The 27,471-nt window shown below is 42.4% G+C and overlaps 1 protein-coding gene across 1 annotated transcript; it reads left to right on the top strand.

Moving 5' to 3' along the window:
• The first annotated feature begins 2,214 nt into the window (after positions 1 to 2,214).
• On the top strand, positions 2,215 to 26,607 carry LOC137304640 (sorbitol dehydrogenase-like). Its single transcript, XM_067973283.1, has 9 exons — positions 2,215 to 2,268; positions 4,048 to 4,081; positions 7,916 to 8,080; positions 9,353 to 9,512; positions 10,320 to 10,438; positions 12,578 to 12,643; positions 18,957 to 19,135; positions 20,045 to 20,166; positions 26,367 to 26,607. Exons 1-9 carry the CDS (start codon positions 2,215 to 2,217, stop codon positions 26,605 to 26,607), a joined length of 1,140 nt encoding a protein of 379 aa, XP_067829384.1.
• Positions 26,608 to 27,471: the final 864 nt, after the last annotated feature.

Raw genomic sequence — 27,471 nt, 5'->3', positions numbered from 1 at the left:
TATGTTTCTATGGTAATGTAAATGAGGTGTAAAGATTTCCACTGACTCCAAAGTAGAGTGTGACTCTCTCTGCCAGGGAATATCACTCTGCTTTGTTTCAGTGTCAGATTGAGCCCTGACACTGCATTGAGGCTGCAGGTACACTATAACCGTAGTACTGTATTGTAAATGCATTCATGGAGACTGATATTTCAGGAGTATCCTGGAGAGGTTCTATTAATGGAAGCTAGCTCGATTTTAAAGTTCTCATCCTTGTTTTCAAATCCCTCCGTGGCCTCGCCCCTCCCTATCTCTGTAACCTCCTCCAGGCCGACAACCCTCCGAGATCTCTGCGCGCCTCCAGTTCTTGCCTCTTGCGCATCCCCGATTTTAATCGCTCCACCATTGGCGGCCGTGTCTTCAGCTGCCTAGGCCCTAAGCTCTGGAATTCCCTCCAACCTCTCCATCTCTCTACCTCTCTCTCCTCCTTTAAGACCTTCCTTAAAACCTACCTCTTTGACCAAGTGTTTGGTCATCTGTCCTAATACCTGCTTATGTGGCTCGATGAAAAATTTTGTTTGATAATCACTCCTGTGAAGCGCCTTGGGATGTTTTACTGTATTAAAGGCACTATATAAATGCAAGTTGTTGTTGTTTGTTGTAGTAGTGCTTTCTGGCTAAGCTGGGAGTCAACTGGAATCACCAATTCCAGAAAAATACACTCATCTAGTTACTGCTGCATGCTCACTTTCTAGGATCTGGTGTTTCGGCCAATTGCAGGGTGGTTGGAAGCACCAGTTCTTGTTAAAATCAATGGCCTGGAATTTCCTCCATGGGCACAACCCGGAAGATTAGACCCGAAAATGTGCCCATTCCTGCACTCATTCTGCCAATGTCCAGCTAACCTTAAATTTCCGGTGAATCCCAAAAAGTATACGCCCGAACGTAACGTGGTAAATCAGTGTAAACAATCAGGGCCCAAGGGAAGCAGCAAACTCACACCAATATATTTCTTCTTTTAAGTAGGAAATGAAAGTTTCAACTCATTCAACCATCTTTCATGGTACTGCATGCTTAACAACCTGCAATTGTTGAAACTTTTCAATTTTTAAGGTGACTTGTGCTGTAAAGACGCATTAAAAGAAACAGCTGCAGGTCTCAGTGAGGATAAAATTTTAAAATACCGCTCAAATAATTGCAATAAAACACCAGAAAAAAATGATTTTGTTTCCTGCTGCGCCTAAGAATCAGGTGGTAATTTGAAGAGAGCCTCCGAGCAAACGTAATTGCAGGATACTCATGTATAAGGCTCTTGTAAACAATTTTACAACACCAAGTTATAGTCCAGCAATTTTATTTTAAATTCACAAGCTTTCGGAGGCTACCTCCTTCCTCAGGTGAACGATGTGGAACTTGGGGCGGAGCCATTAGTATGGGCGGAGGGATGGATAGACGGGTGTAAAGGATCGAGGAGATTTGGGCAGATTGTACTCGTACGCATCACTCACTTACGCCCAAATTTCCGCAATCGTTCAGCTGCGTTACTGATTTGCACCCCGGTTACGTCTGTCTCTGAGGAAATTCAAGACCAATGAGTGCTTTAGTGGAGATGGTCTTCAGATGAGACCTTATGTCCTTTCCTTGTTCCTAAAAATTCTAATAGTACTAAAAATGCTGTGGGAAATTTATTTAATCTTCCAAAGGTGTTGGAAGAGACAGGTGGGATTGATGCTCTGTACAGAAAGTACCCTCCAACCCCATCAAAAATAATTTACTGCCTGAACCTCCCAGCTCCTATGATGTTGGTGGGAGGGACCTACATTGGGAAAAATGGCTTTTGATTGGATAACAACATGCTCAAAGAAAGGTATCTCGACCAATCATGGTCCTGAAGAGTAAAGAGTGACGTACCCCTCACAGACGTAACCATGGGAACCGTTGACGCCTATCTACGCCTCAAAGGTTGCCATGGATATCGTCTATGACAGGAGCATATTAAACCCCATGCAAGGGTCAGCAAAATAAGTTATACAGTTTTGCTGGTGCAGTAAGGGTGGGCATCTCAACCAGCTCGGGGGAAAGGGGCAAAAAAAACTGAAAAGGGAGAAGGTTTGCTTAAATTAGAGCCACAAATACTGCAACTGAACTTCCAACCCAAGATCCCAGCCAATAAATTCCACAAAGGAAGCTAGCCCTTGATCCAGAAGTAAGAAGGAAACCAATTTTAGACTAAAGATGTCGCAGCAAGATAACTTGGCTTTGGTGTTAGCCTGTGGAGAATTGAAACTGGTAATCCAATTCCCTCTTTTTTCTACTATATATCATCTTTATATAAAATGAGAAAGTCGAAATCTCCAGGATGAAAGCTCAGCTTCTTATAGAGAGGAATCTAGATATCAATGCACAGAGAGAGAAAAAAACCATTAATAAATTGACTTCTTGACCACTCTTAGGGGGAAGCAGTCAGAGGCGCAGGGTTAAATGCTTTGGTGGTCTTGGTGCAACTGTTGTGTTGGTCCATCGTGTGTTCAGTCTGGATCATTACTCATGCTTCTTTGAAAGATGTTTGTGTGGTTAGCGATCAGCCATCAAGACTTGCAAAGGGTTTTTTTTTTGGCAACTCTTTCCCCTATTGTTGTCAACGCGTGACAGGGTGGTGTATGTCACGTCGGCATCGCATTGTTATATGTTCACTGTGTTGCACAGTTGCTGCCGCTTGTTCAACAAGCCCTCATCCCCATGCATTTAAAACCAACCTCTTCTTAAAATCCTACTCCGCCTGAGTGGTTCGCTTTAGTTACCGTGGGGTCTGGCTGGGAGTTGACATTTCATCGAATCAGAGCGACAGTACGTTTTTTTTTAAAGCTGTTTTATAAATATCTCCCCTACCCATAAAACCATGAATAGAAGAGGCATTTCAATTATTTATGCCAGATGTTAAAAATATACTTGGTGGAAAAGTGCATGTGGCGAGGGGATATTGTTAATCTGGGTGCAGTGTCAATCACTTTAGAAGATGTCTAACTATTAATAAGATTTCCGGTCGTGGAATATTATGGGTATCATTAGGCCCAGAAGCAGTCCTGGATAGAGATTACTCTGGGAAATTCAATAGCTTTTTAGTCCTTCCTAGTGAATTCAAATTGAGCATTGATTTCTGTTAAAACTAGTTCCCACACAGTTGCATTTGGTCCGAATACTCTCAGTTTCTGCCAATTGCTGATCACCATTTGTGGAATCACAAGCCTGTATTTGGCAACGAGGTAAAACAGGCAGGCAAACATGAAGTGGGCATTATAATGAGCTAATGGCTAGGATCTAGGTTGACTCCTTCCTGTGGCTGTCCAGTTTGAGGGAAGTGATGCTGAATAAACCCATTAACCTGGAGACTAAATGTTCATGCCATAGCAGCAGTGCAAAGAGTCACAAAGCTGATTCCTAACATGAGAGGATTGAGTTATGAGGAAAGACTAGAAAAATTAGGGCTCTTTAGCCTTGGAAGGAAGTGACCGAGAGGGGACTTTGTATAGAGGGTATATAAGATATAAAATGATTTGGATTCAGTAATTATGGAGCAATACTTCAAGGTAAGCTAAGACGTAGAATGGGGGGGGGGGGGGGGGGAACATAGGCTGAAGCTAGTGAAAGATCAACTTAGGAGCCATGTCAGGAAGAACTTCTACATGTGAAGGTCTTCAGGATAGGATAGCGAAGGCAAGTGTTTTAGATACGTTCATGACCCAGATAGTGGAAATGACAAGGGACTGTAAGATTTTTCCTGGTTTGATAAGCTAAGAGGGCCAAATGACCGCCCTCATTTATCTTGTGATTACTGGGGAGATACAAGGAGCCATTCCCCTTTTAGTATCCAGGCTAATTGGCTGAAAAGCAAGGGTGACTCCAAGTGAGTACCTAATTTAATTGGCCTGATGAAAGAGGTAGTTTTTTGTGTAATTCCAGTTTACTTGTAATTAGCAGCAGAAATCATTATACCTGCTATTTCTATCACGAGTAAATGATCTCTGAAGGACCTGACCTATTTTAAAAAGGTACATTTCCTCTCCACAGGAAAAACGTCCAGTTCCAGAGCTGTGCCCTGGTGGTAAGCCTATTTTTTTTCCTGGCTAAAATCCTTGAATGTTGTTCTCTGCTTTACTTTTGTTATTTTCAGGCACTGCATCATATATCAGATAAATATATATAAATACTATTACTCTTTTAAATGATAAATGATTTAAGCTTTAAAGGATTATTCTTTGAGCTCCACGGTTCAAACCCTTGACTGTCTTCAGACCGCGTAAACCTTTACTCCGCAGTTGGGTCAGGTTTTAACTCCTAGTTTATACAATATAACTTTAGCATCGCTGCCAAGTGTAAATGCATCTTGAAATAATCCCAAGTTTTTTCTTCCTTGTGCCCAGCTGAGCAGATTGTTGCTTTGAACATTATTTGACAAAGGATATAAATGCATCATAAAGACCGAAAGTTTTTTGATCTGGTTTCCCCTACCCATCACTAACAAAGTAAAACATACCATTTGTATTTACAATATGGTTGAGATTGGAATATTGTTCACAGGTGAAGGCGAACTTTAAACTCTGTAAACTCCTCCACCCCATAGGTTTTCAAACTGGGGTCCACGCACTCTTAAGGGGATCAAGGACATCAGAGTTCTGTCAATCTGTATAAATATACTATAATACTATTAATCTTTAGGTGATAAACGATTCAAGCTTTAACAGATATTCTATGAGCTCCACGCTTTAAACCTTTGATTGTCTTCAAACCTTTACTCCGTAGTCAGGTCATGTCCTAACTCCTAATTTATACAGTATAACTTTAGCATTTCTGCCAAGTGTATGTGCATCCTGAAATAATCCCAAATTGTTGCTGCCTGGCAGAAATGATTCAAATGGACAACTTTACTTCTTCCTCCTTTAGTACTGTCAATACAGTAGAACTTTGCTATTACAAGCTGTGTTCTCTCTTTTTGTCATTGTAGAAAAATAAATCTTTAATAAGCAACATTAGTTTCTTTGTCCCCCCCCCCCCCTCCTCATTGTGGGAGAGGGAGGGAACAAAGCCAGCGTTATAGGGCTGATTGTTAGATTGGATGCTCTTGCTGAGGAGAGGTGTACACAGGCGTAGATCTGATCAAGAAATCATCAGCTCGATATTCTGCCCGTTAATTTAAATGGATGGATGGGAATTCGGGCACTACAAGCCCAAGATGTCCCGATCGGTGCTCCCTGTGAGTGCTGCTCCTCTCCGGGAGTATTCAATCAAGGAAGCAGCCCTCTAGTGCAATAAAGTTATGCTGTCATGAAAAATGTACTGATGTATCTGATGCCTGTACATTCTGTTGAACTACTCATTCTCTATTCCTGTTTAAGTTTTCTTATAGAAAGTTGTGGGCTCGATCAAATCAATTTTCAAACCATTATACCCTTTGCTTTACAGGTTGGCAACAACCTGTTGGATGCCTCAATCTACATTAAACTGTGCTACTGCACGTCTAGTTTAGTTCACTCATGTTAGCTGTGTAAATTATTAAAGAAAAGGTTGCTTTGATTTTTTTTCAGTCTAGCTAGCATTTCACCCATTCCTACACACATTTTTCAGATATGACAGCTGCCATCAGTTGGAGCAGAGTTAGGCTTAGGCGCTTACAGTTCATTCCAGATTGGCAGTCTGGACAGCATTCTCTTTTGGACTGGAAATTTGTTGACTAAACTATGGGGTTGTCCTAGTAGTGTGGCTACTTGTGGCACATCAACTTGAATTCCCTACTCAACACCATCGGGGGAGCGCCATCAGCTTAAGGACTGCAACGGTTCAAGGAGAAGGTTCACCACCACTTTCTCAGGGTAATGGGGTGGATAATAAATGTTGTCTTGCCTGCATTTCCCATGCCCTGAGAACAGGTAGTAAAAATCTGGCATTTGAAAAAGCTCCCTTGATCTTTTGAGCCTTTATTTTGAGGTGTTTCAAAATTCTTTAGTCCACTATTTTAATACAGGCATTTTTACCTGTTTAAATAAGTTAATGCCTCTGCTAAAATAGGGAGAAAATAATGTCATACAAAGGGATTAAGTGTTGGTAATTTCTAGGTTTAGTCCTTTTTTTCTTTCTCTCGCCTCTCGCTCTTCAGCAATGTTTTTCCGTACAACTTCAGAAATTCAGTTTTGATCTAACATATATAATTCACCTCATGCAATTGTGATCCAGATTGGCACCAGGTCCCTCCACAAAGCCACTATTTGTTTAGACCATGTACAATCTATCCTGTCCTGAACAGTATTCCATTCATTTAATCTCCTGAGGAAAAGGTAAAAAATGAGTACTCAGAACTGCAGAATATTCAAACATCCATTATTATTCCATAACTGAGCCATGCTTGGCTCCAACATCTTCTACCCAGCGTTTTGGTGAAGATTTGATGATCTTACTCCATACTTATCGCTATAGCCAGTTCCATTCCCAAACAGATACTAATGTTACGTATCTAACCAAATGTTTATTCAACTGTTTTCCAAAGTGTTAATGAGCACATCATCAACAGCTGTAGCTGGGAATTTACTCCACCCATTCACCACTACATGTTTTCTAATCTTGTTTGAGGTTGTAGTTTTAAACCTGAGTTCTCTAATTTTATGTTCACAGTTTAAGACAAGTAACCTACTCATGCTTGCGTCAATAGGGGTTACGGGGAGCGGGCAGGAAATTGGACATGAATTTAGATTTGAAGTTAGGATCAGATCAGCCATGATCTTATTGAATGGCGGAGCAGGCTCGAAGGGCCGATTGGCCTACTCCTGCACCTATTTCTTATGTTCTTATGTTCTTATCTGTATCTCTCAGCACTACAAAGCCTTGGAATAATGCCCTCTCCCACCCAACACACATTTATGTCATTCAAATGTTTTTACTCTGCTGTGTAGAGCCGGCTCAATTTGCATTATCAGGCTGCTTCCAACTTGGCCTGTAGACTACATCCATTGCATGAATTGATAACCAAAGGATTTCATTTAATCCAACTGCGTACAGCACTGTAAACTTAATAAAGGATATGGGTTCAAGGTTTGCTCTGAGAGAGCTGGGCAAAAGGCCATGAAAATTCCACTCAGCAGGATGGAATGAGAAGCATGAAAAAAGACTGAAAGCAATGTGGAAAGCAGAAACAGCAGCCTTAGAAGTGCCTGGAACACCATGGAAAAGTAAGACAAAAAACCCAAGCAACTAAAACCACTAGGACCAATTATAACCAAGAGGATAACATAACATGATTTCTTGAAAGCAGGGAAAGAAAATCTTTTTCAAACTCCAGTCCAGTGATACTTGCAATGGTCCTTCAAGTTGCCAATCGAACTCTTGAGGACAACCCTTTCAAAGATAATCCTCTTCCATAGTCACTTCTCCCAGAATTAATTACTGTGGCATTGCGTGGAGAGTTCAGGGATAAAACAAACCCACTGTTCTCAGACATGTTACCATTGACAAAGTAGATTTCTAATTGACTTCTTAGCCCTGACTGCAGGCTATAGATAATTTCCATTTTCTGGGAGCTTAATACCTTATTCTCTTTCCCTATCTTGAGTTGAACTATTTGTATCCTTCAAATAGAAAACCCCCAGTAGGTTGTTCGAACATTTCTAAACTTTTTTATCATTTGTGTTCCAACAAGCAAGCACGAGTCCTTCAGATAGGTTGATATTAGTACATTTAGTAATTCTTGACTGGCAGTATTAATTAATTAAAATATCAGATCGTACCGTTCTTTTTCTATCAAAATCAACATAAATCCAAGAGCATGCTATCACCTTTTTAAAGTCATAAAATTTCTCTGACATTCCACAATGTAAAAGAAACACTGTCTATCTGGTTCAGAATGTAGTATGTCCAATGTTTCAGCTTTCTTGCTGTGCTGTACTTTTAGATGTTCTGGTGAAGGTCAGTTTTGTTGGGATCTGTGGTACAGACATCCATCTCTGGTTAGACGGAAAAATTGGAGACATTGTCGTCAAGAAACCCATGATTCTTGGGCACGAAGTTTCAGGGACCATAGCTAAAGTGTCCTGTGGAGTGACCCATCTCAAAGCAGGTCAGTCTGCATGCAGTTCTGTATTGCAAGGGACAGTGGGAGAATCTTTTATTAGCTGCAAGTGTAAATGTGATTTGGGTCCACAAAATAAGCACAATTTTCCCACAGGTTGGGAGTGGGAAAGTGAAGCCCACATTCCCTCCCACCCCGATATCGAAGTTCTCACCTCTGTCACTGTACCAGGTGGGTGCACATGTGCTGCTTCACCTAAAATAATTTGGGGGAACTGGATGGTGTATTAGGTTGGCACATGATGCTTTCACTTCTGAGGCCTGGGCATAAAACCAGATGGAAGTGTCCTTACTCTGCTGGCTGTAATTCTCCATCTTGAAACAGGTTTGGGCTATGTCAACACCGGGGTAGAAATATCAATGCACCAGCCCTTGATGGGATAAAACTGTGCACTCCCAGCCTGCAATCGTCCATCAGTTAAAGTTAATGGATAGAAACTCGTGGGCTAGGAATGAGCTATTTTATGATATGCGCTCCTGGCACCTGCCAAGGGGTGACATGTTAGAATATTTACCCCTTAGTTCCTAGTGGGGCCCAAGCCCATTGCAGAAAACAGCTCATTTGGGGCAAATTGGAGATGGTTTCATCAACTCGCACACAGAGCTTTCAAAGATGGCTGGTGTAGGAAATGGAAACATACACTGATGCAATAGAGGGAGCTAGCTCTTCTGGGGATAATATGGCATGATATTTGGGTAGAAAAAAAGGGGACCTATCTCTGCATTTGTCCACACTGGAAGTGTGTGATGCTGACCCTGGCAGCCCAACATACAAAAAGGTGTTTTATGCCCCCAGCATTGACACGTTCCATTATGACTCCAAAAATACATTAACTGTACAATCAAAGTACTCTACTGGCTATTGAACTAATTATCAAAAAGTACTGATTATAGGGGGTCATTTTAAACTAACCTGCCCGTCTGGAAACTGGCGAGATCGGGTGAAATGTTGGTTTTTACACTCAGCCTCTCCATTGAAGTCAACAGAGAGTAATATTGGGCGGAGTGTAAAACCGGCATTCCACCCGATCCCGTGAGTTTTCCGCTCAGCAAGTTAGGTTAAAATTCCCCCCACGATCTTTTAGCAGCTGAAACACAAGTTGTACGTGGAGGGTATGAGTAGGAAATAAGTTTTCCAGTAAAGATTTGTCTGTGATTCATCTAAGAGTAAGTAGTTCCCACTAGCAGTACTTAGCCCTGCACTGATGTTCACTGTTAAAAACATTGTGCACTAAGTGTCCAAGTTTTTCCTTTGCTACAGGTGACAAGGTTAGCATTGAACCCAGTGTCCCCAGGGAGAACGATGATTTTGTTAGAATTGGACGTTACAACCTGTCCCCAACAAGCTTCACAACCGGTATTCCTCCCGATGATGGGGCTATGTGCAGATATTATGTCCACAAAGCCAACTACTGCTTCAAGTTAGTTCCTCGGCACCAGTTTTAAGGATATTATTATTATTGCCTGTTTAAAAAGTTATTTGATCTATCTGGGGATTCATAAAATCAAGCCCTCTTTAATCTGGCCATACTGATGGTCTGCTTGGTTCACCAACTATAGGGGTTGGAGTTTAGACAGTCTGTGATTGTCCAGCTGGCTAAGGCATCCAGAATATGAAAGCACGTCGGGGCTAAATAATCCGCTCATAATCGACTCTGTTCATTTACCTGAAGGACTTTCCTGCTCTAAGCTCATTCATCCTGTAAATGGGCCCGTCTGCCCAAACAGTGAGCATCTGTCACCAGCAGCAGTTGAGGAGATATCGTTTTAGAAAATATTGGCCGGAGAACCTTTTGCTCCTCAGACCACCTGCTCAGATTCAGTGTGGGGGTCTGGTCTATTTCCATTAATTCATTTCCATTAATTGGACTAACAGAAACCTGCATTGAAATCAGTGAAATTCACCCCGACTGTGCGTCATTACTCATTGCAGGCAAGCTACCAACCACACCTCAATGCTTCATTCTGCCAGTTAATTCTCCCAGTTCCGCACATTGACGTTCTTCATCATCAACACCCTAGTCAATAGTAAACCACACAATGAATACGCCTCACCTGGGATACCTTAAACCTCCTACAAGAACTTCCTTTGCCTGGCTACACTGTCAGTGGATGCCAGAAACAACCTCCTCTACTCTGAAAAGATTCACATGTAACGCATTGTGGTGGTTGGCTTAATGTATTTAAGTACATTACTGCGGTTAATGTTTGTATTGTCTCCGTTTCAGGCTTCCTGAATGTGTCAGTTTAGAAGAAGGTGCTTTGGTAGAGCCTCTCTCTATCGCGCTTCATGCCTGTCACAGAGGACGGGTGAAAGTGGGCCAAAAAGTTTTCATCTGTGGAGCCGGTAAGTAGTTGCTTGTGTATTTCACCTGAAATGTTGCATCAATAGTTACTCCCTCCTTCCCCCAAAAGGATGCTGAATCCTGTACATGTTCAAGTCTATGTTGAACAGCAGACAATTGACTAGCCAAAAACAAGAGAAATTGGACTTGCAGGTAAAATTCAATTCCCCCACCACCCCTTCCTCTCCCCTACCAAGTTTGATTGTCGATCTTAGCTCACATTCCTTGGAGTTGTCATTCTCCCTTTGCCAAGAAATTAAACCTGTACTCACCCAGAATTTGGGAGTGGGTATTGCAGACTCCACTTCTATTCCTCAGATTAATTGTTCCCGATAATTTGAGGGGCTGGGGTCCACACAGGTCAGGCCAGCTTGGTCTGAAAGTACATACTGTGTTTGATGTACAGCGCACCTGTGATTCTTTTAACTTCAACATCACAGGTGCAGTGCAGCCACTCCATATGAATTGATTTGATTTCTGTCCAATTTGAATTGGCATTTCAGCCGACTAGACATTGAGGTTAGGCCACAGCCATTGAGCTTTTATACAATCTTACAGCACAGAAGGAGGCCATTCGGTCCATGGTGAAAGAACTATCCAATTAGTCCCACTTCCCTGCTCTTTCCCCATCTTGTTGTATGGATATGAAACCTGGGTAGGTGTAGAGCTGAGGAGAAGGGTACATGCAGTATAGTTTCCTGTCTGTGCACGCACTGAAATTCCCCTGCTGGCTTGCTGTGTTTCAGGTTTGATCTCTGACCTATGCTTATTTATCAAAAAAGCAAAATCACAAAATTATCCTTGAACTTGATTTGAACAATTCCCATCCCTTCAGCAAACAGCATAGGTCTCCGCTTGGACTCTGGGTACATCTCATTCCCCCTCCCCCCAACCATAAACTTCATGATTGGAACACAGCCGATCTGATATAATTGCCCCACTCTTAAATGTAACTAATGATGTAGCTCGTCTCTTTCTGTCTCTGTCTCTGTTTCTCTCTGTCTCTGTTTCTCTCTGTCTCTGTCTCTCTCTGTCTCTCTATCTTTGTTTCTCTCTTTCTCTCTCTGACTCTCTCCATACACAGATGCTGTTTTAGGGGAGGGCGGTTTTGCAAAGGAGATAGAGGGGGGAAGAAAACTCTGCTGTGAGGGGTTGACATGTCTCTGACTCAGCTGGGAGCTGGTGAATGGTTTCTATAGGGGTTTAGCAGATCTATCTTACACCATGGGCAATGCCAGGGGACATGCAGTATTGAAAGAAAAAATAAATGCAGTGTGGCAGTTTACAGTACAGGAGATAAGGTATTTATTGTAGTGACCAACATTGCAGAATCTGGGACTACCGTTCCTAACAGATTAATCTGTCTGAAAATTGCCCATTTAGGAATTACAGCCCTTTTTACAAGATTCTTGTTTTCTAGTCTTCCTGTAAGTGACTGTTTTCTTCAAAGCAAGTATCCTGGTTCCATAACTTCACAAGATGGGCTCCCAAGTCTCTCACACTTGGCATGTATACCGCAGTGATTCTGGATTCTTCAAAAATGAAACATAGAGCGTTCCAACATCAGCTTGCAGATGTTACATATTGGGGTGTACTTACATTGCAATCATTACCCAGCTGTGGAATCTGTCCCAGTCTGGGTCAAAATAAAAAAAAATGAGGCTCCAAGACAAAATGTGATGAGCAGGAACTACGGCCCCTCACTAGGCTACTTCTGCTGTCGGCCACGCTTTTGAGGAGAAGCACTGAAAAGGCCAGGTACTCAGAAGGAGAATCCTCCTTGGAAGTGCTTTTATTATACCTCATTTATTTCACTTGTATGATTGGGATTGGCTGAGGCAAAGTGCCTGTCTGCCCTTTTGACCAGAGTTGATCCACATTATGGAACAACAAGAGAAGACAAGGGAAATAGAACTACCAAACATATTTAATCAAAAGAAACTGCATGAAATAGCTATTCGTCCTTGTATGGAATCACAAACAGAAGATGTTTACAGTCACCATTACAATTATTACAAGATTATTGGTAACACGAGGCTCTGTATGTATATTGGGCCCATTGTGTTGAGTAGCTCTGGCAAATGTATCCAGTAGATTTATCTCTGCATGATTTTCTAATAGGTGACTTTTTATCTATTAAGGGCCAATTGGACTTATGAATCTACTTGTTTGCAAGGCCATAGGAGTGACCCTAATCGTAGTTTGCGGTAAGTTTTCATGCGTACCGTTGTAAAGTAGTCCTAGCCTGGATATTAAAGTAATTTTTCTGCTTTTCCCTGGCGATATTTGTGCAGTAGCCCCAATAATAAAGAACGAGATAAAGACAGTAGTGAGAAAAGATCTTAGCTCAGAAAATCAGGATGTAGAATCAGTCTGGGTGGAGCTAAGAAATAACAAGGGGCAGAAAACACTGGTGGGAGTAGATTATAGGCGCCCGAACTGTAGTTATAGTGTTGGACAGAGCATAAATAAGGAAATTAGAGGAGCTTGTAACAAGGTAATGCAATAATCATGGGGGCTTTAATCTTCATATAGACGGGGCAAACCAAATTGGCAAAAGTAGTTTAGAGGACGAGTTCCTGGAATGCATCCAAGACAGTTTTCTAGAACAATATGTTGAGGAACAAAATAAGGAACAGGCTATTTTAGATCTAGTATTGTGTAACGAGACAAGATTAATTAGTAATCTTATAATAAAGGATCCTCTGGGGAAGAGCGATCACAATGTGATAGAATTTCATATTGAGTTTGAGAGTGATGTAGTTAAGTCCGAAACTAGGGTCTTAAATTTAAACAAGGGCAATTATGTAAGTATGAGGGGCGAGTTGACTAAGGTAGATTGGGAAATTAGATTAAAAGATATGACGGTAGATAAGCAATGGCAAACATTTAAAGAAATAATTCATAATTCCCAAAGAATATGTTCCTATGTTCCTAATATACATACCCTTGAGAAATAAAAACTCTACAGGAAAAGTGATCCAACTGTGGCTAACTAGAGAAGTTAAGGATAGTATTAGATTAAAAGAAGAGGCTTACAATGTTGCCAAAAAGAGTAGTAAGCCTGAGGATTGGGAGGGTTTTAGAAATCAATAAAGGATAACCAAGAAATTGATAAAGAGGGAGAAAATTGAATATGAGAGTTAACTAGCAAAAAATATAAAAACAGAGTTTCTACAAGTAAATAAAAAGGAAGAGATTAGCAAAAGCAAATGTGGGTCCCTTAGAGGCAGAGACAGGAGACATTATAATGGGGAATAAGGAAATGGCAGAGATTTTAAACAAATATTTTATATCTTATAGTAGAAGACACAAAAAACATACCGTAAATAGTGGGGAACCAAGGGTGTAATGAGAGGGAGGAACTTAAAGTAATTAAGATTAGTAAAGAAAAAGTTTTAGGAACATAGGAATATAGGAACAGGAGTGGGCCATTCAGCCCCTCGTGCCTGCTCCGCCATTTGATAAGGTCATGGCTGATCTGTGTTCTAACTCCAATAACCTGCCTTTGGCCCATATCCCTTAATACCTTTGGTTACTAAAAAGCTATCTATCTCAGATTTAAATTTAGCAATTGAGCTAGAATCAATTGCCGTTTGCAGAAGAGAGTTCCAAACTTCTACCACCCTTTGTGTGTAGAAATGTTTTCCAATCTCACTCCTGAAAGGTCTGGCTCTAATTTTTAGACTGTGCCCCCTACTCCTAAAATCCCCAACCAGTGGAAATAGATTCTCTCCATCTACCCTATCTGTTCCCCTTAATATCTTATAAACTTCAATCAGATCACCTCTTAACCTTCTAAACTCTCGAGAATACAACCCCAATTTGTGTAATCTCTCCTCGTAACTTAACCCTTGAAGTCCCCGTATCATTCTAGTAAACCTACGCTGCACTCCCTCCAAGGCCAATATGTCCTTCTGAAGGTGCGGTGCCCAGAACTGCTCACAGTACTCCAGGTGCGGTCTAACCAGGGTTTTGTATAGCTGCAGCATTACTTCTGCCCCCTTGTACTCTAGTCCTCTAAATATAAAGGCCAGCATTCCATTAGCCTTCTTGATTATTTTCTGCACCTGTTCATGACACTTCAATGATCTATGTACCTGTACCCCTAAGTCCCTTTGGACATCCACTGTTTTTAACTTTTTACCATTTAGAAAGTACCCTGTTCTATCCTTTTTTGATCCAAAATGGATGACCTCACATTTGTCTACATTGAATTCCATTTGCCACAGTTTTGCCCATTCACCTAATTTATCAATATCGCTTTGTAATTTTATGTTTTCATCTACACTGCTTACAATGCCGCCAATCTTTGTGTCATCGGCAAACTTAGATATGAGACTTTCTATGCCTTCATCTAAGTCGTTAATAAATATTGTGAAAAATTTAGAAAAATTAATGGGACTAAAAACCAACAAATCCCCAGGACCTGATGGCCTACATCCTAGAGTTTTAAAAGAGGTGGCTACAGAGATAGCGGATGCATTGGTTTTGATCTTCCAGAATTCCCTAGATTCTAGAATGGTCCCCGTGGATTGGAAGGTAGCAAATGTAACCCCGCTATTCAAGAAAGGCGGGGGAGAGAAAACAAGGAACTTTAGGCCAGTTAGCCTGACATCAGTAGTAGTGGAAAATGCTAGAAGCTATTATTAAGGATGTAGTAATAGAGCACTTGGAAAATCATAATATGATTAGGTGGAGTCAACACGGTTTTATGAAAGGGAAATCGTGTTTGACAAATCTACTAGAATTTTTTGAGGGTGTATCCAGCAGGGTAGATAAAGGGGAACCAGTGGATGTGATATATTTGGATTTTCAATAAGGTGCCACATAAGAGGTTGTTACACAAGATTAGGGCTCATGGGATTAGGGGTAATGTATTAGCATGGATTGAGGATTGGTTAACGGACAGAAAACAAAGAGTAGGAATAAATGGGTCATTTTCGGGAGGTTGTAACTAGTGGGCCGTTTTGGTCTCCTTACCTAAGGAAGGAAATACTTGCCTTTGAGGCAATGCAACGAAGGTTCACTAGATTGATTCCTGGGATGAGAGGGTTGTTCTATGAGGAGAGATTGAGTAGAATGGAGTTTAGAGGAATGAGAGGTGATCTCATTGAAACATAGAAGATTCTAAGAGGGCTTGACAGGGTAGATGTTGAGAGGCTGTTTCCCTGGCTGTCTAGAACTAGGAGACATAGTCTCAGGATAAGGGGTGGGACATTTAGGACTGAGATGAGGAGGAATTTCTTCACTCAGAGAGTTGTGAATCTTTGGAATTCTCTACCCAAGAGGGCTGTGGATGGTCAGTGGTTGAGTGCAGGCTCGAGGGGCCGTATGGCCTACTCCTGCTCCTATTTCTTATGTTTCTTATGTCCTGGAGCAGGAATTCGTTTTGCCTCCCAAAGGCAGTTCTTGAAAAAGGGGTAGTGATGATTATTTGGGCTCCCTGCAACACCTAAGGGAACAATGAGGTGGAAGGTGAGGCATGTATTCCATTTGAGTAATGAAAAACACCCCACGAGGTAGGGAACCTTTTTTCTCCAGATTGCGTTCTCCACACACCACTATCCATCCAGAAAATGTCAGGTTTCATCTCACTGGGAAGTAGGCAAGGCTCAGGATCCATTCTGAGTGATTCATCACATCATCTCTGATTCCAGAGCCTCCTGGAGTTGGCACACCGACATTCCAAGCCGCACTGGAATTGAAAGCATCCTTAATGTCGGGTCACATGGTACCTCATCAGCGTGTCCTCCTTCTCTGCTGTTTGGTTAGATCCCGACTATCGGTCGCCTGCCGGAGTAGCATGATCTGTATGACGGTCTCCGCAGGTGTGGGACCGATTGGAAAGGTTGGGACAGAGAAGTGCCTATGTGTCTGGACACCTGATAGCTAGGCAAGCTTATGTGGTTGTTAGTAGAGGACATTACGGATTCTAACCTCTGGGTAACAATCTCCTACAACTATAGAGGATTAGCAGGAAGAGCCCTCACCACCTGTCACATTGAAGCCACTAAAGAAAGAAAGACTTGCATTTATATAGCACCTTTTCACAACCTCAGGACGTCCCAAAGCACTTTACAGCCAATGAAGTGTTTTTGAAGTGTAGCCACTGTTGTAATGTAGGGAATGCAGCAGCCAATTTGTGTACAGCAAGGACCCACAAACAGCATTTGTTTTAAGAATGACCACATGTTGTAGAGATGTTTGTTGAGGGATAAATATTGGCTAGGACACCAGGGAGAACTCCTCTACTATCCTTCGAATAGTGCAGCAGGAGTTTTTATGTCTACCTGTGAGGGCAGGCGAGGCCCCGGTTTAACATCTCATCCGAAAGACGGGACCTCCAACAGTGCAGCACTCCCTCAGTATTAGAGTGTCAGCCTGGATATGGTGCTCCTGTCTTAGGGGTAGGACTTGAACCCACAAACTTTCTGACTCAAAGGCAAGAAGGCTACCCACTGAGCCATGGCTAACCCTCTCCCAAAACAGGATTACAAAGTATAAAGGTATCTTTTAATTAATTCCTGCCGACATTGTTCTGGCTCCAGCCATGATAACGTCATTATGCAAATAACTTTGATTACCACATATGAACTAATACACCCAAAGGAATGTTAAGTTTTAAAAAATTCTTAATCTCGTTTTACAGTTTTTTGCAGCCTGCTAAAGGTAGTTTTTTCTTTAATTGCTCTTCTAGGCTTACAGATTAGCCTCTGTTCTGAATCTACTGGTATCTTTCTATCTTAAAAACAGAATGTAAGAGATCAGACAGGTTATGATATTTTGGGTATGTACCCTGAAATGTTAGAATCTGTCTTTTCTCAATGCAGATGCTGACTGACCTGCTGTGTATTTCCAGACTGCAAAAAATTTAAAACAAGATTAAGATTTTTTTTTAACTTAACATTGCTTTGGGTGTATTAGTTATTTGCATAATGACGTTATCACGAGTGGAGCCAGAACAATGTTGGCAGGAATTAGTTAAAAGACACTTTTATACTTTGTAATCCTGTTTTGGGAGAGTGTCAGCCATGGCTCAGTGGGAAGCCTTCTTGCCTTAGAGTCAGATGGTTGTGGGCTCAGAATCCGACTCCTGAGACGGGAGTATAAAATCTAGGCTGACACTCCAGTTTCTATTCTTGGTTTTACTGTTATCCATCTTTTAATCTACTCACTGTGTGCTTTTCAAGAACAGTATTTTTTTTAAAAAAGAAGAACTTTCATTTATATAGCACCCTTCACGACCTCCAGACGTCTCAAAACACCTCACAGCTAATGAAATACTTTTGATGTGCAGTCACTGCTATTATGTAGATAAATGCAGCAGCCAATTTGCACACAACAGGTCCCACAAACAGCAAATGAGGTAAAGAAGGACTTGCATTTATATAGTGCGTTTCACACCCTCAGGACATCCCAAAGCACCTTACCCAAAGCCAATGAAGGACTGTCACTGTTGTAATGTAGGAAACATGATAGCCAATATTGCACACAGCAAGGTCCCACAAACAGCAATGAGATAATCACCAGATAATCTGTTTTAGTGATAAATATTGGCCAGGGCATTGAGGAGAACTCCTCTGCTCCTCTTTGAAATGGTGTCATAGCGTGCTGATAGGGCCTCAGTTTAACATCTCATACCCAAAGACGGCACCTCCGATAGTGCAGCACTCCCCCAGTACGGCACTAAGGTGTCAGCCTAGTTTTTTATGCTCAAGTCTCTTGGGTGGGACTATGAACCTACAACCTTTATGACTCAGAGGCAAGGGTGCTACTCACTGAACCACGGCTGACAGTTAATGTGTTTTTGGTGGTGTTGTTTGAGGGAGGAATGTTGGCCAGGACTATGGACAGAATCCTCTGCTTTTCTTGGCCTAGTACCATGGAGTCTTTAATGCCTACCTGCACAAGCAGACAGGTTTAACATCTCATTCAAAGGACGGCACTCCCCTAATACAATACAGCGCTCCCCTAATAGTGCACTGAACTGTCACCCAGATAGAGAAAAAAACTACACTCGTTTGCCTCTGGAATCTTAACTACGATGTCACCACAGTAGATGAGAGAGGCGCTATTTGGCTGAAACTTTATAATACACGTCAGAATTTCACATCGGTAACAATGAAAGTTGGCTCTTTATCCCTTTAACAGCAACAGCTTGCATTTATATAGTGCCGTTAACATAGTAAAATATCCCAAGGCTCTTCATAGGGGCGTTATTGGAACAAAATTTGACACCGAGCCACATAAGGAGATATTCGGGCAGGTAACCAAAAGCTTGGTCAAAGAGGTAGGTTTTAAGAAGCATCTTAAAGGAGGAGAGAGATGGAGGGGTTTAAGGGAGGGAATTCCAGAGCTTAGGGCCTAGACAGCTGAAGGCACGGCCGCCAATGGTGGGGGGAAGGAAATGGGGGATGCACGAGAGGCCAGAATTGGAGGAACGCAGAATTCTTGGAAACCTGTTGTGCTGCAGAGAAGCAGAGAGATTTATTTTTTAATCCCATTGCACCGTTTCAGATTTGTGCCAGGACCGATTGGAGAAGGCAAAATGCTTGGGGGCCACCGTTGTCTTGAAAGTCGATAAGTGCACGTGTCCTATGGAATTGGCCCAGAAAGTGAAGACCTCTCTTTGCGCAATGCCAGACGTGTGCATTGACTGTACTGGGGCTGATACATGTATCCAGGCTAGTGTCTATGTAAGTATTCGGCTTTACAGCAGAGGTCCTTGGATTTTTGCAATCTGTTAACCTGCGCAATGCTAGACAAAGACACGGCATAAAACTAGAGATTACTGAGGGAGATTTTCCGCTTTGATGAGCAGGAAATCACAGGCTGTGGTTCCGCAGTTCCCTAATAGGTGCTCCTGGAGGGGGAAATTCCTCACCTGGAGAGTGGAAGTGAAAAATATTTCCTTATGGAGAATGGAGAAAAGAAACTCCAAATGCAAATTTCCAAAAATGGACTATTTGCAATGATTTTTGCTACTGTGAAAAATTACATTATTACTGTGGGCAACACACAGTATTGAATTAACTTTCCATGCTCATAAACACAGACTATCCCAATAAAGCATCAATTGGTTATATAACACGTATGCATATGAGAAATACAGCAGAACCCACTGAATGCAGCTGAGGCCTGACTAGTGATTTATAAATCACTGTTGTTGCTGCAGTTAAAATTAAATATTAGTGTTCAGTAGATGTATGAGGATTGCTTCATGTGGCATCCTTCCTTATGCTATCAACCAGGACCAGATTGAGATCGATACCATTCATACCTTCTTTAAGGAGAGTCTGTATGTTAGGAAAACCTTGTACTTTTCAACAAACATTTTAGACGGTTTGGCTGTGCAAATATAACTAAAGAATAGTAATAGCGAGCAAATATTTAATGGGTCTAAGTGACTTACCCTCTCTTACTTTTAACAGAGGCTTTAACCTATATAAAATGAACATGTTAATACACAATGCCATGCCCACACATTCATCTTTCGCTGAAATCACTAACAGTAATTTCTATTCTTGTATATTTAAATCAAAAGCTCTATGTCCTCATAAAAGGCAATGAAAGCCCCATATCTCATTGCGTTTTTTTATTAACAGGCTGTCAAGCCTGGCGGGATTGTGGTATTGGTTGGCATGGGAGTGAATACATCAAATATCCCTGTATTATATGCGACAATCCGAGAGGTGGATATCCGGGGGAGCTTTAAATGCACTAACACGTAAGTACTTGACTTCCATTTATAGTCTATATTTTACTTATTCCTCAATTAAATGAACTTCTTTGACCTGACCTGCTTGAGGGGCTAGTAAAACAAAAGTGCAGAATGCCTTAGAATTAGACACTGCAACAGCAGCAAACTCATTTTGAACACTTAAAACATTCTTCAATTTGTTTATTTCATTGTATGTTTTGACAGTTCAACTAGAAGTTCTTTTCCACATTCCCCCCACCCCCCTCCTAAGTTGCTTGTAAGAAAGATTTGCATTAGATCTATCACATCTCAGAAATGTCCCAAAGCGAATCACTTTTGAAGTGCAGTCACGTTGTTGTTTAGGTGAATGCAGCCGCCATTTCACAACGCAGCGAGACCCTGCAAGCAGCAATGAGAGAAATAACTAATTAAGAGAGGTTGGGGTGTTCTGCTGCATTGGAACTAATTAATCTGTTTTCAGTGAGGGAAGAATGTTGGCCAGGACACCAGGAGGCTTTTCCTTTGAACATGCCATGGGATTTTCAGGGGTAAATTTTTACAATTTTGCACAACAGGAATTTGAACGTGAAAGTCTGTGGACAGGAACACCAAATCATCAAACGTGCCCCTTAATTTCCACCTGAACCAGCAGACAAGACTGTAATTCAACGTCTCATTTGACGATGGCACCTCTGACAGTGCAGCACTCCCTCAACACTGCACTTGAAGTCCCAGCCTAGATGATCTGCTCAAGTGTCTGGACTGGGGCTTGAACCCACAATCTGCTGGCTCAGAGGCAAGAGTGCTACCAACTGAGCCAAGCTTGGTTCAAAACTCCAACTGTTAACAAGGAGAGCTAAACAGTCTTTCAGCTTGGGGACTAACTGGATTGCTCTTGCATAGAGCCGGCGCGGACTCGATGGGCCGAATGGCCTCCTTCCGTGCTGTCACCTTTCTATGATTCTATGATTCAACTATCCCCAGTGCTTGGCTGAGAAACTTCCAAATGAGAAACAACCGCTAATGCTTCAGTTAGTTTGGTGGCCATGATGTGGAGATGCCGGTGATGGACTGGGGTGTACAAATGTAAGGAATCTTACAACACCAGGTTATAGTCCAACAGTTTTATTTGAAAATCACAAGCTTTCAGAGGCTTTCTCCTTCATCAGGTGAGTGTCACTCCTTGTCACTCACCTGACGAAGGAGAAAGCCTCCGAAAGCTTGTGATTTTCAAATAAAACTGTTGGACTATAACCTGGTGTTGTAAGATTCCTTACGTTAGTTTGGTGGCTGATAGATTCGTGTGTTCTGCTGCATTGGAACTGGAATCTAAAACCATTGAGGTGTGATGCAATTATGTTAACCATGAATGTTTGTTTGTGCCATATCCCAAGACAAGCTACTTGTACTTTTTTAGCCCACCACTGTTAATTGTGTCGTGTTAGATTTGAGAGCGGGTGTCACAATAGGGTTTATTTTATAACGTGACAATCATTTGCAAGAGTTTATATTGGACAGCCTGGGCGTACGGCGTATTGATGCACGAACAGAAGGAAATGAGGCATCACCTGCAGCTGGTAAATCGTTACATAGAATTACATAGGGAGAAAAATTCGATAGGGCCTATTATTGGGCGTAGGTAGCGTGATCCGCTATCAACCTGCGCCCAATGACCCCTGCGCAGGCAGGACGAGAATTTCATCCGGCCTCAGTACTCACCTGCAAGCTGTGTTCAAATCCAGGCCTTGCACATCGATTCCACGCAATTCGCACTTTCCACCAGCAGGAGGAGCCGCAATCTCTTAAAGGGAGGTTATCTCTTAAAGGTAGCTGACACCTGTTATTTGCTAAAAATAACAGTCTGCTGTCTGAACGTAGATCAGACATCGCACATGTAAAACACAGATGCAGCTCCCATCCCTATGTTTACACACTGATGAGTTATGTTAAGACATTGAATAAAGGTTACACACTACTAAATCTCACATCCTCCAATCTGCGTGCCAGACCTCACCAATCTGCCGATCTGAGTTGGTACCAGGCCTGCGAGAGTGCATGCATGAAAGTTCTCTGCTAATCCACTACAGGCCTTGGTGCAAGAGGTGGACAGAAGGAGGGACATCCTATATCCCGGGGAGGGGGGGCAAGGGGCCCTCCAGACATATGGCCAAAAGGCAAGGGGAGGCAGCGGGGGACGAATCAATGCCAGGCGCACAGCACCACGAACATTGATGCAGTGCAGGAAGAAGTTCAATGCTTTGACACGAGTGGTCAAGGTGAGTGAGGTCAACTGTCAAGTGGCGTCTCCTACCAACTACACGCACTACACCCCCATCTCCCACATACCAACAAACTCTTTCCATCAGTCCTCAATTTTTCCAATCAGATGCTTCCTCTCACCCTTACACATTACCACTGTTGCAAGCCGCCCACCCACAACCCTCAGGTCACACACACTGGCAGCTATTCACCATGACAGGCATATCACCCAGACACACATCCTGCTTTCTTGCAGGAGAAGGTGGCGCATAACAGGAAGCAGCAAGTGGCAGTGGCATTTAGCCCCTAGAGCCTGTTCCGCCATTCAATGAGATCATGCTGGATCTGTGACCTAACTCCATATGCCCGCCTTAGCCCCATATCCCTTAATACCCTCGGTTCACAGAAATCTATCAATCTCAGATTTAGAATTCACAATTGAGCTAGCATTAACTGCCATTTGCAGAAGAGCATTCCAAACATCTGCCACCCTTTGCGTGTAGAACCATTTCCTAACTTCACTCCTGCACATCCTGGCTCTAAATGTTAGGCTATGTCCCCTAGTCCTAATATTCAAGTATAGGAGACCTCCAAAAACAGTTACAAATATATTGGCAGCCAGAAGCAATAATCCAGCCACTAACCTGTTAATCCTGCACGGTCACTTTAAATAGCGCTGGTGAGGGTCCTCCAGGCACTCTGACACATTCAGATGGTCGTGGTTAAGACTGTGCGTTGAGTTGAGCGTTAAGTCCCAAAGTGGTATCTATCACTTTAAATCAGCGTTGCTCACTGATTGTATCCATTTTCTCCTTACTTTACATGCTTCCAGCATTCGGTATTTGCGCCTGTGCTAACTCTTATACCAAGATGGTGTCCGGCGCACGTCACTCTGGAAACGGGCTAGCACAGCCAAGACGCCATCTTGGATGTTCGAGAGGCCACGTAGCGCTGAAAGAATGGGCACCACACGGCCCAATTTCGCACTCATAGAGTCTACAGCAGAAACAGGCCATTCGGCCCAACTGGTCTATGCCGGCGTTTATGCTCCACATGAGCCTCCTCCCACCCCTCGTCATCTAACCCTACCAGCATATCCTTCTATTCCTTTCTCTCTCATGTGCTTATCCAGCTTCTAAATCCAAACAGTAAGGTTCAGTAAAGGTATAGGGATCACTGCAGGGAGCTGGTTTGCAGGTGCTGTTAATGAACATCTGCTTGAGAGACCTCCTTGAAGCAGCTGTGAGATGGCTGGAATGACCTTTCACTAATCCTGTGGGTTTACTGCTAAAAAGATATTCTGAAAGGGCAACATGTTACAAGCCACTTGGGCAAATATCTTGGAATTATCTGGCATGACTGACAGACAGATTAGGCCCATATCAGAACCCTACAGGCATGTACACAGTAGAACCACTGATCCTGTCTACGTGGGAGTCCGCCCCTGCACCATTGGGGATATGGGGTGGAGAGTGTTGCACGGAGTCGTTCCATCAAATAGACTTTTAAGTCACTTCATGGACTCCCAGGCTACCTCTAACTTTTAGGACCTGGATGACTTTTTGTAGCAAGATTGTACAACTGAGTGACTTGCTAGGCCATTAAGAATCAACCACAATCCTGTGGGTCCGGAGTCATATATAGGCCAGACCAGGTAAGGACGGTAGGTGTCCTTCCCTAAAGGGGATTAGTGAACCAGATGGGTTTTTATGACAATCCAGTAGTTTTATGGCCACCATTACTGATACTAGTTTTTTTTAAATTCCAGATTTTATTTAATTAATTGAATTTAAATTCCCCAGCTGCCCTGGTAGGGTTTGAACTCATGATTCTGGATTATTAGTCCAGTAACATAACCGTATGCTACCGTACCATCTTCCACGTGTATATGGAGTCTGAGAGGTTACAGTCCCCTGTTCCATAATTTAAAGGGGTTGCTCCTCAACTTCTGGTTCCACTTCAGTTTCACGTTCCTGATTTGTGGGCATTGGGGGGGTGGGGGGGGTGGGCGGCGGGCAAGTCAGAGGACCGCCTCGTGGGTCTGCTCCTGGGCCTGGCCAAGGTGGCCATCTACAGGCCCAGGTAGGACACAGCAGGTGGGGGCGGTCGCTCTGACTGTCTGCCTCTCTTCCGCGGCTTTCTCCGTATCCGGGTGGCCCTGGAGAAGGAGCACACGGTTGTCTGCCAGTATGCTTGAGGCCTTCCGCGACCGGTGGACACCGCAGGGACTGGAGTGCGTAATGGATGGTGTAAAAGTTTCCTTTGTATTTAATGATTTTGTTTTCTATTGTGCCCCTTTAAAAGTGGGCACTTTTGTTTGATGACACGGGGGCAATCCAGTGTCTCCTTATCGTTCAATTTAAAAGAGTAGAACCACTGTTGCTATTCTAATATGTGAGGTGACAGATAGAAGGAAGAGAGATCAACTATTTCTTCAAAATGGCTTGCCACCTACAAGAGGAAATTGGAGATCCATTCGCCGAACTGTGAGATTAGCTAAGCTTGATTGACGACCGGTGCCTGGATCTCTCTTAATGCTATGTGCTAAACCAGAACCACCAAAGTGCAATATTCCACGGCAGGTTTCAGATCACGAGCTGAGACTTGAAAGGAAGATACATCGACTTGCCCCGTTAGGTGCAAGAGATAGCCTGCCTGGATTCAGATTCCAGAACGCCCTTGCAATTGTTTCTTTTACAACTAATTATTTATGCTCAAGTACAAGATGGCCTCACATGTACTTCAAGAATTCTTTTACCCACGTGCTGAGGGAAAGCCCTTGTTATTTGCCTTTATGTTCACTACAACTTCACTGATACTCTTGCTCTTCTGGGAGGTTTTCAGAAGGTTTTCTCCTTCAGCAGTCCCTGCTGGTTTGTGGTAGGGACAATTTAACATGGAGACTGATTGTGCTGGCCTGATAATGGATAAAAAGGCTTCATTTGTGGAGGTTCATCAAGAAAGTATGTACAGCAAAATGGTCTTCACCTTCACTTGATCAGATGATTCAAAAGAGATACTTAACTCCTTGTGGATATATCTGAGGAGATTTATGGTTGATTTTTGGATATCCTGGTATGGCCCAACACCAGTGGCTTGTTGTGTTCTCTAAATTGTAAACAAATACATTAGTTATTGTAGCTCGAAAATCGGGCATTTTGATGTCCAACATCGGAGGGAATGGTAGAAAAGGAGTTCACATTTAAGCTGGTTTGCAGATTACTGCAAATCAGGGTTATTGTTGATCATCGGAGGACCATGGATCCACTGGAAGAGCAGACTTCATAACATAAGGACTTCCATTTAGACAACAAAACAGCTTTCAGATGTTGGGACATGAGGGTTACTCAGTGGAACTGCTATGAAGCCATTAAAGGTGAAAATGTTTTTAAAAATAAATAAATAACAGGAGGCAAATAATGAATAGAAGTGTGCTTAACTTTTATCGATAAAAAATAGAAAGAAAGATTTGCATTTCTATAGCACCTTTCACAACGTCCCAAAGCACTTTACAGCAAATAAAGTACTTTTTTTTTGGACATGTAATCACTGCTTTAATGTAGCAGCTAATTTGTGCAGAGGAAGGTCCCACAAACAGCAATGTGATAATGACCAGATAATCTGTTTTAGTGATAAATATTGACCAGGACACTGGGGAGAAGTCTGCTGCTCTTCTTAGAAATAGTGATATGGGATCTTTTACGTCCACCTGACAGGGTCTCGGTTTAACGTCTCATCTAAATGACGGCACACTCCGACAGTGCAGTGCTCCCTCAGTACTGCATTGGAGTGTCAGCCTAGATTTTGTCTTTAAGTCTCTAGAGTGGGACTTTGAATGCACAACCTTCGGACTCAGAGGCAAGAGTGATAGCCACTGAGCCAAGGCTAGCACTTGATGGAAGTGTAGAGTGCAGCACTATGATGATGAACTTATTGTTTGTTACCTCTTCCTATTCTTGTTGTTTTAGGTGGCCCACTGCAATCGCTCTGATAGCTTCAAAGAAGGTGGATGTAAAGCCTCTGATCTCACATCGTTTCCCTCTAGAGCAGGCCCTGGAAGCATTTGATGTGGTAAAGAAAGGTGCAGGAATCAAAGTGCTTGTGAATTGTGAAGCACAGCAGTGCCCATCACTGTGCCCGCAATCACAATGCTCACAACCACAGTCACAATGCCAAACAAGACAGTGCCCCCAGCACAGCTTCTTCTGATTTTTTTTTTTGCGCGTTAACATTCTTGACCATTGTATAAGTGTCCCCTCAGAACAGGCCTCAAACACTGTGATGTACTTCTCCCAGACAACTGTCCTTCTGCAATAAACACTGTGTATAACTGCATTGCGAGATTTTCGTTTGTTTAAATTGTGCTATCCCTTGGTTCATGTTCTCTTTCTTTTCACTGCATTTCCGGCATTTCCACAGATGCAAAGTAAATAAATTCAGAGATCTATGTGTTTGTGCACAATGAATCATAGCCCCTTCTGTAAGTATATTATTGCAGTAAATTGTAAGTGCAGAATTGAGTGATAAGCAGTAATGTAATCAAAGGTCCAGATGATATGAAAAACCATGAAAGTGTAACTCAAACTATTTATTGATGTTATATGTCTCTCCCTTTCATTAACTTACGGTATTTTACCTTTTCCTAATCCACTCATTGTGGCATTGCTCACAGACAATTTCTTTTCTTAAAATCATAGAATGATACAGCACAGAAGGAGGCCATTCGGCCCATTGTGCCTGTGCCAGCTCTTTGAAAGAGCTATCCAAATTGTCCCATTCCTCTGTTCTTTCCCCATAGCCCTGCAAATTTTTCCCCTTCAAGTATTTATCCAATTCACTTTAGAAGTTACTATTGCATCTGCTTCCATCACCCTTTCAGGCTGTGCATTCCAGATCATAAACTTTTCCCCTGTGTTGCCTCTGGTTCTATTACCAATTATCTTTTCTTGGAACTATCTACTTATTACCTACTCTCATTTCTTCTGTCACTTTTTATCCTCCTGTTTGTGTTCCACTCACACTTTCTCTTTCCCTGCTATAGTATGGCTCCCCCATGTCTTTCACTTGCTTTTC

The sequence above is a fragment of the Heptranchias perlo genome, chromosome 38 (genome assembly GCF_035084215.1).
Source record: "Heptranchias perlo isolate sHepPer1 chromosome 38, sHepPer1.hap1, whole genome shotgun sequence".
Lineage (NCBI taxonomy): Eukaryota > Metazoa > Chordata > Chondrichthyes > Hexanchiformes > Hexanchidae > Heptranchias > Heptranchias perlo.
This window is presented reverse-complemented; position numbering and strand designations above follow the sequence as displayed.